The following is an 11,220-nucleotide window of genomic DNA, read 5'->3' on the forward strand; positions in this document are numbered from 1 at the left end:
ACAGCTAGCCACGGCGGTTTTGACATTCAGTTCCTCATCAGCAGTCAGGCTTGCTTGGGCCATGGGTGGTGACCTGCCAGATGTTCATAGACAAGGGCCCTCTGTGTATGTGTGTGTTTAGATGTGGGTCCTGTGTACACAACACACAATACAGGGCGATCACTGGTGTCGCTGTGGAGAGTCTCACTCTCAAGGTACCCGCTGCCACAATTGGCGGTGGTTGCAGTCGGCATACTGAACTCCGCGGTGCAGAAGACGACGCAGGTTCGATTCCATCTCCCGGCTGCGGCAGTTGAACGATGGCGGCACGGTCTTCTCAAATGACCCGCACACCATCACCCTCACCACCACCACCCTCACTCCCGCCTCTGTCCACCCAGCTGGTTTAATGGGTTCACCACCACGCTTAGTCGACCGGCAGGTTGCGTGACGGTGGGGCGAAGTGTGGGTATGCCCTCCGCTCGTCTGCTCCAACGTGGCAGGCCAAACGCCCTTTCTCGTACAGGTCACTCGAGTGCAGAGGGCCTGCCCGGCTTCTGCCAGCGGTGGGGCGACCACGCAAGTTGCAGGGCTGCGCCTTTACCACCCGCCCCGCGTCACTAACCGTGCCACCACCGCTCCTCCTGTTCCCCCCGCCCCTCCCAGCGGCCGCCGTGTGCCAGGTGACCCCGGGGTGGGGGGGGTCACGATGGCCATGCGAGTCGACGCCTCTACACAGACGGTCGGCCTCTTCTGCTTCTGGGACCTCGACGAGGTGAGCGTCGACGTCTGACCACCCCCCTCCCCATTCCACGTTCTCATACCGGGCCCCAGTCCATCCACTGGAAGAAAGACTTACTAACTGTTGTATGCTCCAAGTCAACGCTCAGTTCTCTAATCTCCCAGAACTAAACTATTTTATTTTACCAGGTAAGGCCCACTGGCTACCATCAATGATAGCTCAACGAAGTGGCTTATCACGTGGATACATTTGTAGCGGGCGAACACTCGAAACACGTGACGTCGCTTCTAAATGTGGAGGACCCGGAGAAAAATCCAAATATACAGCAGCAGCAGGCGTCAGGGTCAGGATCAAACCCACAACCTCCTGTATACCAGGCGAGATGGTTAACATTCATCAGAACTCTGAAGACTGTCACGAGCGCGCTTTAGTCTGGCTCTCTGAGCCTCGATCATCACCAGCACGGACCATCATGAATCTGATGCGTGTGCCTTGATTCTGGCTGTCTGGGAACGACTGCATCCATTGACGAGCCCGTACAACATGCAGTGGCAGTGTAGGGAGGGTCTATGGAGCTGTGGGACCGTGGCGAGGGGAGTCGAGAGTGTGTGGCGCAAAGAGGGCACAAGACCGAAGGGGGTGGGGGGCTGGGGAGGGGGGGCAGCACGGAGAGCAGGGAAGGGAAGCCGTTACGGGAGTCCCCTGGATCAGCATTCTTCACTCATTTTCAAAGGCGGGGGGCTGGACAGCAGCACGATGATGATGATGATGGGGGATGTTGTCACTCTTTGTGTATTGTCGGGGGTGGGGGGATGTCGGGGGCCGCACCAAGGCCCACCAGAGGCCCCGCGGTGGCCTTGCGATGAAGAACGCTGCACATAGACAAGGAGGAGGAGGAGGGCACGGCTCAAGATGAGCAGCAGGGACAGAGGAAGGAGGAGGAGGAGGAAGGAGGAAGACAGGGAGAAGGACCGGGCCAAGATGTCGGGGATGAGAGGGCGATGGTGATGATGAGAGGGGCGGAGGGAGGGAAGAGAGAAGGAGCGAGCAGAAGTGAGCTGCGTGCAGGCGGAGTGGAGTGTGCTTTCGTAGCGGGCGGCAGCGGGGAGAGGGATTTCGGAGTGGGGGTGGCCACACAGAAACCACGTGATTTACGTGAGGCTCGAGCTGATTTAGAAATGAGTGCAATAACATGATTCAGAATCAGCATCGTTATTTATCCTGGAGAAATCCGATGAGCTTTGAAGCTGTTTTTCACAGATTCCCAGGGTAATCGGAGTCTAAAAACAGAGGTCCTTGATAGAATTCCCTCCGTGTGTTCCCTTCTCTCGTCCAGGATTTCTTCCGCAGGAAATTCGCTCCCAAGACGTTCCGTGAGATGGGGACACAGTCGGACGCAGAGGCCGCGTGGCCCCACCGGGCCCCGTCGCCGGCGGGCCCCGCGCCCACGGAGTCCGCGCCCTCTCCCCCCGCGCGCTCCGCTCGCCACGGCGCCGCCGCCACCATCGCCGCCGCAGAATCTCACCGCGAGCCCTGGCCGCTGCCATCGGACCTCGAGCCGTCGCTCCCGGCTGCCGGCTACGGCTCGAGGAAGCGCAAGTGCCAACCCACCCGGCGCGTCCTCCCGGACAGCGGCGGCATCGGCGACGGCGGCGGCGGTGCCGACGGTGCCGACGTCCGTGCGCCAGCTCGGCTGCCGACCGCGGCGTCCACCCCGCGTGGCCCTTCCGGCACGAGGGAGCCCGCGGACGGCTGGCGCTCCGCACCATCGGCCGCCACCGTAGCAACCGCCACCGCGGACGCCGCCGCCGCCGCCGCCGCGTCGCCGCCGCCGCAGGGCCCGAGGTGCCGGCGCGCGCCGTGCGCCTGGGGCGACCTCGCGGGCGGCGCCGACGGCAGCGACCGAAAGTTCCGGGCCGAGGGCGATGGGGCCGGGGTGACGGGCGGTGGGCCCTGCGTCGGTGCGGGCACGGCGGAGAGGCTTAGCGCTGGCGGTACCGCCGACGCGATGGAATCTTCTGCGTCGTCGTCATCAGCGGCGGCTGCCGACGGCGCCATCGCAGGCGCCGCTGGCGCCGCGAACAATGACCACGAGGCTGAGGAGGAGGAGGAGCAGGAGGAGGATAGGGACGACGACGACGACAATCGTGACGAAGACGATGGCGGTGGCGAGCGATCGCCGTCGGCCGCCGCGGCGGAGGCGGAGGTCGAGACGAAGCGGCTGGACCGCATGGACGTGAGCGTCTGCATCGACGACTCCTACTGCGTCGCGGCGGCGGCGGCGGGCGGCGGCGCGGCGGCGGCGGCGGGTGGTTCCGGCGGGGGGGGGGCGGCGCTGGCAGTGCCGCCAGTGCGAGCGCTCCTACGCCTCCAAGTACAACCTGGTGACCCACATCCTGGGCCACAGCGGCGCCAAGCCGCACGCGTGCCCCCAGTGCGGCAAGCTCTTCCGCCAGCTGAGCCACCTGCAGACGCACCGGCTGACGCACGCAGGCGCGCGCCCCCACCCGTGCCACGTGTGCGGCCGCGCGTTCACGCAGACGAGCCACCTCAAGCGCCACCTGATGCGCCACGGCGCCGTGCGCTGCCACCCGTGCGGGCAGTGCGGCCGAGGGTTCGCCTACCCCAGCGAGCTGCGGGCGCACGAGCGCAGCCGCCACCCGCAGTCGGGTGGCGGCGGTCGCGACGGTGCTGCCGGCGGCGATGGCGGCGACGACGACGACGATGGCGGCGATCGTGACGGCGGGGGTCGTGGCGGTTGCGATGGCGGCGATTGCGGTGGTGATGGTGGCGCCAACGTCAGTAACAACAGCAGCAGCAGCGCCATCGCCGGTGTGGGCAGAGGCGCGGGTGGTGATGGTGGCGATGGTGTGGACGATGAAGAAGAAGAGGAGGAAGAGGATGTGGGTGAACACCACAATGGCGGCGGCGGTGGGGAAGACGACGAGGATGATGATGATGATCATGACGGCGACATCGACGATGGCGATGAGGACGATGGGGGGGAGGGAGCGAAGGGCCAGGAGGCGGAGGGTGCGGGGGACCTGGTGGCCGTGACCCCGGTGACCCCGGAGCCGGGACGCCACTGTGAGCAGTGCGACGCGGCCGGAGCCGTCCCCGACTCCGCCGAGCTCAAGGTGATTCCACGTTCACATGACCGTGTCCCCAAACATCACCGGCTGCTCGAGTAGCGAGTAGCGAGTGGGCCGCTGGGCGAGACTGATGACGGTGAGTGGCAGGCAAAACAGGGAGCGCGGATGGGAGGGGGGAGGCTGTTAGGCGTCGGGAGATGGAGCGGTGAATTTCAGAGTGGGGAGGAGGGGTGGGGCAGGGGGGAGGGGGGGTGCTAGGTGGACTGTCGCAGGATTGTGCGACACGGCGGAGGCTCGCTGGAGGAGTTCATCCGGCAGTGGGTAGAAATAGCGATGATGATGGTCTTCACCATCATCGTCATGATGGTGACGATGATGATGGTAATGATGGCGGTGATGAGTGATGGCGATGATGACGATGGTGGTGGTGATGATTATTGTGATGATGGGTGACTAAGATGGTGAAGATGATGATGGTGGTAATGATGGTGATGATGGCGATGATGACGATGATGATGGTGGTGATGATTATTGTGATGATGGGTGACAAAGATGGTGAAGATGATGATGGTGGTAATGATGGTGGTGGTGATGAGTGATGATGATGGCGATGATGACGATGATGGTGGTGATGATTATTGTGATGATGGGTGACAAAGATGGTGAAGATGATGATCTTTCCCAAGAATCTCACCTCAATTCCCCGCCCGCGTTGTCCGTGGCAATTCCTCATTTCCTTTTCTTTTCCCGTGCGGGTGTGTGGGGTCCCCGCCGTCAGTGGGGCCATGCGGCGGCAGCAGCAGCAGCATCAGGGCAGCAGCAGGAGCAGCAGCAGCAGCAGGAAGGAGGCGGAGGAGCGGGCGAGTTCCAGTGCGGGGAGTGCGTGCGCCGCTTCCGCTACCGCAGCCAGCTGGAGAACCATGCGCAGCGCCACCGCGGAGAGCGTCCGCACGTGTGCGCCGAGTGCGGCACCGAGTTCGCTCAGCTGCACCACCTCAAGCAGCACGCGCTCACCCACAAGGTGAGGGGAGCGGGGGGGGGTCACAAATATAAAGACACAGATCCCCCCGTATAGCCTTAACAGACTGTTGGGGCAAGTGCTGTTAGCGAGCACCTATGAAGGCCGGAACGGCACACGAGGGGGTGGGTGGCCAGCACCGCGCCCGGTCGCCTTTGTCTCCCCAGTGGCGATGTTTACACACTGCTCCAGGTACTCATTTGAGGCTGATTCGACCTAGGGGGAGGCCCAGGACCGGTTCAGATAATCTTCACTGGCCGTGTTGGCCGCGAGCGGCAATAGAACTTGGGTCTCCAGGTTTGTGCGCCAACCGCCGCACGACCGGTGGTGGGCGCATCGCTCACGCAGCAAGGCGAGGGGGGAGAGAGGGACAGGGAGAGGTGGAGAGGGGGGGAGGGGGGGAGAGCGCGGGTGGGGAGAGAGGGACAGAGAGAGGTGGAGAGGGGGGGAGGGGGGAGGTGGAGAGGGGGGGAGAGCGCGAGTGGGGAGAGAGGGACAGAGAGAGGTGGAGAGGTGGAGAGGGGGGAGGGAGGCCAGTGTGCGCTCGCCCCTTTCTCAACCCACCGTGTGCCCGTGCGCAGGGCGTCAAGGAGCACGAGTGCGGCGTGTGCGGCCGCGGCTTCACGCTGCACGCCAACATGAAGCGGCACCTGCTGACGCACAGCAGCGAGCGCGCCCACCAGTGCCACGTGTGCCTCAAGGCGTTCGCACAGAAGCAGACGCTCAAGGCGCACATGGTGGTGCACTCGGACAGCAAGCCCTTCCACTGCAAGGTGAGCGAGAGGCGGAGGAGGTGGTGGTGGAGGAGGTGGTGGACACGGAGGGACCTCTCGGTCGTCCACCACCTCAGCACCATCACGACAGATCAGATCATCGCCGGTCCAACATCATCACCACCACCACCACCACCCTCGCAGAGAGTCCTTCCGTTGAGAGGTCAGCGAGAGGTGGAGGAGGAGATGGAGGAGGGATCTCCCCAATTGTCCACCACCTAGTCCAAGGTCATCAGCACCAGCAGCCCCGCCATAAGAATGTGTAATTTCCACCACATGCTCAGCTGCAGGGCTGTAAACAGGCGATGAGTACCGATGCCTCAACGCTCATTAAAGCCGCAGGAAACCACCTCCATTGCTTCCATCACCTCCATCACCTCCATCGCCTCCATCATCTCAATCACCTCCATCACCTCCATTGCTTCCATCACCTCCATCACCTCCATCGCCTCCATCATCTCAATCACCTCCATCACCTCCATTGCTTCCATCACCTCCATCACCTCCATCGCCTCCATCGCCTAACCCACTCCCCCGTCCTTGTGTCCATCACCGCTAACGAGACCGATTACGCGAGGTGGACAGACGGACGCAACAAACCGCCTCTCACCCGCCCTCCCTCCCATCTCCTCCCCCCCCTCTTGCGCCAGGTGTGCGGCAAGGAATTCAACCGCCTGCACAACCTCATGGGCCACATGCACGTGCACGCGGCACGCAAGCCCTTCACGTGCCCGCGCTGCCCCAGCCGCTTCACCCTCAAGGGCAACCTGACGCGCCACGCCAAGCTCAAGCACGGCCTGCACTCGGGCGACGCGCTGGCGACCGGTGCGCTAATGGGGGGGGGGGGGGGGGGACACACAAAAAAGACAAAGATCGCCTCGTGTAGCCTGTCACAGACGGTTGGGGCGAGCGCTGTTAGCGAGCGGCAGCACCTACGAAGGGCGGCACTGCGGCACACGAGGGGGTGTGGCGGTCGGCACCACGCCCGGCCGCAGTTGCCTCCCGAAAGCACACCGCTACTAAACAAGGTACTCGTTTGAGGCCGAGTCGACCTAGGGGAGGCCCAGGACCGGTTCAGAGAACCGTCACCGGCATTGGTCGTGGGCGGGAATCGAACTCGAGGCCGCCAGATTCGTAGCGCGGCGCGCTAACCGCTGCACTTACCCGGCCACACACAACAAACACCCACAACCCCACAGTTCGCCACGAAGCGACGGTGCCAGGCCAGGTGCACTTTGAGGCAACCACGTGAAGTGCCGAAGGCTCGCCGCTGGCAAGGAGGTCACGGGACAGACCCAGCAGGTGCCATGGGTTGGCTGACTGAGATGACCGGCAGATGCAGACAGCTGCAGCTCCCTCCTGTGCCAACTCACGCACACACGCACGCGCTCACGCACGCGCGCACACACGCAATCGACGGCAGAGCGCGATATTGTTGTTCCATGTGGCCGGCCGGATGTCCCCGGGAGATAATCGAGGTGGGCAGAGGTGGTGGTGGGGGGGGGTGGTGCCAACACAGACACAGCGCAAGCCGTGACGGTAGAGCGGAGCGCTCAGTGCAGTCTGCGATCCTTCAACGGAGGAGGATGAGCAAAACTTTACAAACTCTCTCCTGAAGCCCTCTCATAATCTTTATCAGACCGCGTCATTGGCATCTAACTCAACATTGCTGCCATCATGCACGAGAATGGAATGTCTGGGTTTTGGGTCTTAAATCATTGTACAATTGGTGTGTCCTTTAAGGAAAATTCTTGGGATGTCATCTCTCCATTTCTCTCTCTACCTCTCCTCACTCCCTCCAAACGACCTGTTATCTTCTGACTCCCTGCCTCTCTCCCCATCCCCTCTCCCAGCGTCCGTCTCTCTCTGTCACTCACACTTTCCTCCTGCAGCATCCTTGACCACTCGTCCCACCAATCACAAAGCCCTCGTCACGATCGCATCTCCATCTATCTCCTGATGATATCCGTGCACATCGGGTGGGGGGTGGTGGTGGTGACACTGGGTCATAACGCCCTCAAGCACAATTTCACTCTTCAAAATAAAACGTGTACACTGTGTATATATAGGTGTTAAGTCCACGTGCGGTCTTCACACGACGCTATAACGCAGTGCATCCATTCCGGGCACACGGAACGACTTTCTCGAGCAGTGTGATATGGCACGTGGGAGCGTTACCCTCGGTGGTCAAACGTTTCGCCTGCTTCATGGGGGGGGGGGGGTGAAGAATTATTTTAAAGTTTTCGCTTCATGCGGCACTTTTCATGAACACATCTACCACGTTAAACGAGGCCTTGCTGTGCGTGCGTGCATGTAGACGTAGACGTTACGCACAGCGGGTAAGAGAGGTCGTCTGCAATGATCGGTGTGAGAAGAGGGACGAATTCGAGTGGATGCGCTAACCTCGCTGCGCTCTCCGGCACGCAGACTCCGCCTCGGAGGAGGCGATGGAGTGGAGGCCGGACGCGACCCCCTACGACCTCATGGGCTTCTCGGGCCGGACGAGCTCGGGCCCTGCCGAGGGCTCCGGGGGCCACGAGGAAGGCGGCGGGCCCAGCGTGCGCGGGGCCGCGGCAGCGGGTGTAGGTGGAGGAGGTGGAGGGTGCGCACGGGGGAGCTACGGCGGAGACGCGGCGAGAGGCGGGGAAGCGGGGGAGCAGACGCCGGCCCTCAGAGCGGAGAAGGGCTTCTTCCGCGTCGACGGTGGCAGCGAGCGCGCCAGGAGCCTCTCCGCGGGCCCCAGCCCGAGCGTGGGCGGCCCGGGCCTCCACGTGAGCCAGAGCCTGAGCGTAGGGCCGAGCTTTCCCGCGGGGCAAGGCCTCCACGTGGTGCAAGGCGTCCCGACGGGTCACGGCATCGCGGTGGGACAGGGCCTGCCGATAGGCCAAGGCCTGCCCGTGGGCTCGGCCCTGCCCGGGGGCCGAAGCATCCCGACGACGGGCCACGGTCTCCCCGCTGTGGGCCAAGGCCTCCCCGTAGGCCCCGGTGTGCCGCCGGGCCAATGTGGCCACCAGGCTGGTGGCGGCGCGGGCTGCGACGGCGCGGGCTGCCCGGCGTTCACGTACGACGCTAAGGGGGCCCTGCGCAACATCAAGCTCTACTTCAGCAGTGCGTGCCACTAGCGGCGCTCGTGACACACGGGCTGGCACGGCCTGGCGCAGCTTGACACGCCTGGCACGGCCTGGCACGTGCCGGTGGATGGTTGAGGTGGGTTGGGTGGCCAGGGCTGACGGCGGCCAGCCTGTCGGGGCTATGATCCGGACACAGTTCAGGAATTGACATATTCGTGTGCGTGTGTTTTGGGCAGCACGAATTGATTTGTAGCAAAGATCTGATGGGGAAAATCTGTGGACGAGGTGGCAACCCTAGCCCTAACCCACTCGCCCATTCACTCGCCAAACCCATATTTTTCAAGTCGGCACGAGCTCCATCATCGCAGCTGTGCTTGCAGATAGACTGCGATGAAGTTCAACACAAGACCCATGTGAGCGGTTAGATCTGTGTTACCAATCAGTGGTTTTCCGCCCGGACGCAGGTGGCTTATTTCCCCGGACTGTCCTGGCCAAACCCGGACTTGATGGCAACTGCCTGCTGTGAGGTTCGATGGCCGGTTGACATTCGCTGTCTATTCCTGCTTGACGTAATGAGACGGAATAAGCAAATTACCCGGCGATTAAAAAAAAAGCCACAGGGAGAAATTGGCACTCGTTGGCATCAGCAGGAGGCCTCCGGCAAGAACGCTGCCGGCTCACGACCCGTGTTCGATTCCCGATCACGGCCATCAACACCAGTGACGGCGAATATCTGATGAACCGGTCGTGGGCTTCCCCTAGGTCGACTCGGCCTCAAATGAGTACCCGGTGCGGTGTGTGATAACATAAGCACTGGTAAGGAGACAAAGGCGGCCGGGCGTGGTGCTGGCAAACCCCACCCCCTCGTGCGCCGTGCCGGCCTTCATAGGTGCTGCTCGTGGACAGCACTTGCCCCGGCAGTTACAGGCCATACGGGGGGGGGATCTCTTCTGTCTTTGTGTGTGAGTTGAAATCCCACCGCACTAATCTCGCGTCGCGTCCCATTAAACTCGCAGCTCTCTCATTGTCCACGTCTCAGTCTTTCAGTCTTTGCCCCCCACGGTCCCATCCTGCACCCAGCACCCCCCTCCCCCCACACACACTTCCAGTTCGGAATGAAATGGGAAGGAACCGGAAAGAGACGAAGACTTCACAGAGAATTGCTTGACGACATCAGAGATTGGTGGCCAGAAAGATGTGGCAAGCGCTTGAGCTTATTGGCACTACAAGATAGAGGAGCGTGGAAACAACTGACGAAAGATGCAGTGGACACCCACGGGGCTATCTGACCCCATGGATCACGATAACGATGCCCCGGGGGCTTAAGCGTTAGGGTCAGCTGCCACTGTCTTGTAGGAACAGAAAGCTAGGGGGTTGGTACAGGCGGTTCATCGGCAGTAGCTGTGGCACGCAGAGATGTTTCTAGGGGAACGACGAATCTGGGCGACCGCCCCGGGCCCCGCGCTTTGGGGGGCGGGGGGGGGGCTGGTCCACGTGGTGTGTGGGTTGCCCCGGGCCCCGCACGCACCCACCCCCACCCCATGGACGGCCCTTGCTGGCACGTGCCTGGTACAATGGGGTTGCTAAACGGGATTCCCGATTCCCAATCATCGCCCCCCTTCTCACATCCCTGCGTGTGGGCCCCTGTGCAATTGTACTGCCTGCGCACTCGATAGCTGACACCTCCGCATAGCAACTCTTGTACAGACAGCAGGTGTAGTAGAGACAGCAGGTGTAGTAGAGACAGCAGGTGCAGTAGACACAGCAGGTGTAGTAGAGACAGCAGCTGTAGTAGAGGCAGCAGGTGTAGTAGACACAGCAGGTGTAGTGGAGACAGCAGGTGTAGTAGACATAGCAGGTGTAGTAGAGACAGCAGGTGTAATAGAGACAGCAGGTGCAGTAGACACAGCAGGTGTATTAGAGACAGCAGTTGTAGTAGAGACAGCACGTGTAGCAGACACAGCAGGTGTAGTAGAGACAGCAGGTGTAGTAGACATAGCAGGTGTAGTAGAGACAGCAGGTGTAATAGAGACAGCAGGTGCAGTAGACACAGCAGGTGTATTAGAGACAGCAGGTGTAGTAGAGACAGCACATGTAGCAGACACAGCAGGTGTAGTAGAGACAGCAGCTGTAGTAGACACAGCAGGTGTAGTAGAGGCAGCAGGTGTAGGAGAGACAGCAGGTGTAGTAGAAACAGCAGGTGTAGTAGACACAGCAGGTGTAGTAGACACAGCAGGTGTAGTAGAGACAGCACGTGTAGCAGACACAGCAGGTGTAGTAGACGCAGCAGGTGTAGTAGAGACAGCAGGTGTAGTAGAGACAGCAGGTGTAGTAGACGCAGCAGGTGCAGTAGACAGCAGCTGTAGTAGAGACAGCAGGTGTAGAAGAGACAGCATGTGTAGTAGAGACAGCAGGTGTAGTAGAAACAGCAGGTGTAGTAGAGACAGCAGGTGTAATAGAGACAGCAGGTGTAGTAGAGACAGCAGGTGTAGCAGACACAGCAGGTGTAGTAGAGACAGCAACTGTAGTAGACACAGCAGGTGTA

The 11,220-nt window shown here is 61.5% G+C and overlaps 1 protein-coding gene across 1 annotated transcript; it reads left to right on the forward strand.

Annotated features, from left to right (window-relative positions):
• Positions 1-688: 688 nt before the first annotated feature.
• LOC144935605 (uncharacterized) lies at positions 689-9,679 on the forward strand. The gene is made up of 7 exons (XM_078862429.1): positions 689-754; positions 2,058-2,784; positions 2,963-3,858; positions 4,592-4,834; positions 5,413-5,604; positions 6,255-6,429; positions 8,032-9,679. Exons 1-7 carry the CDS (start codon positions 689-691, stop codon positions 8,724-8,726), a joined length of 2,994 nt encoding a protein of 997 aa, XP_078718555.1. The 3' UTR covers positions 8,727-9,679.
• The last annotated feature ends 1,541 nt before the right edge of the window (positions 9,680-11,220 follow it).

The sequence above is a fragment of the Lampetra fluviatilis genome, chromosome 13, assembly GCF_964198595.1.
Source record: "Lampetra fluviatilis chromosome 13, kcLamFluv1.1, whole genome shotgun sequence".
NCBI classification, from domain to species: Eukaryota; Metazoa; Chordata; class Hyperoartia; order Petromyzontiformes; family Petromyzontidae; genus Lampetra; species Lampetra fluviatilis.

Coding starts and splice junctions, on each gene's coding strand:
- LOC144935605 (XM_078862429.1), top strand. CDS start 689: ATGGCCATGCGAGTCGACGCCTCTACACAGACGGTCGGCCTCTTCTGC. Junction 755..2,057: donor GCTTCTGGGACCTCGACGAG/GTGAGCGTCGAC, acceptor TCTCTCGTCCAG/GATTTCTTCCGCAGGAAATT. Junction 2,785..2,962: donor TGCCGACGGCGCCATCGCAG/GCGCCGCTGGCG, acceptor CATGGACGTGAG/CGTCTGCATCGACGACTCCT.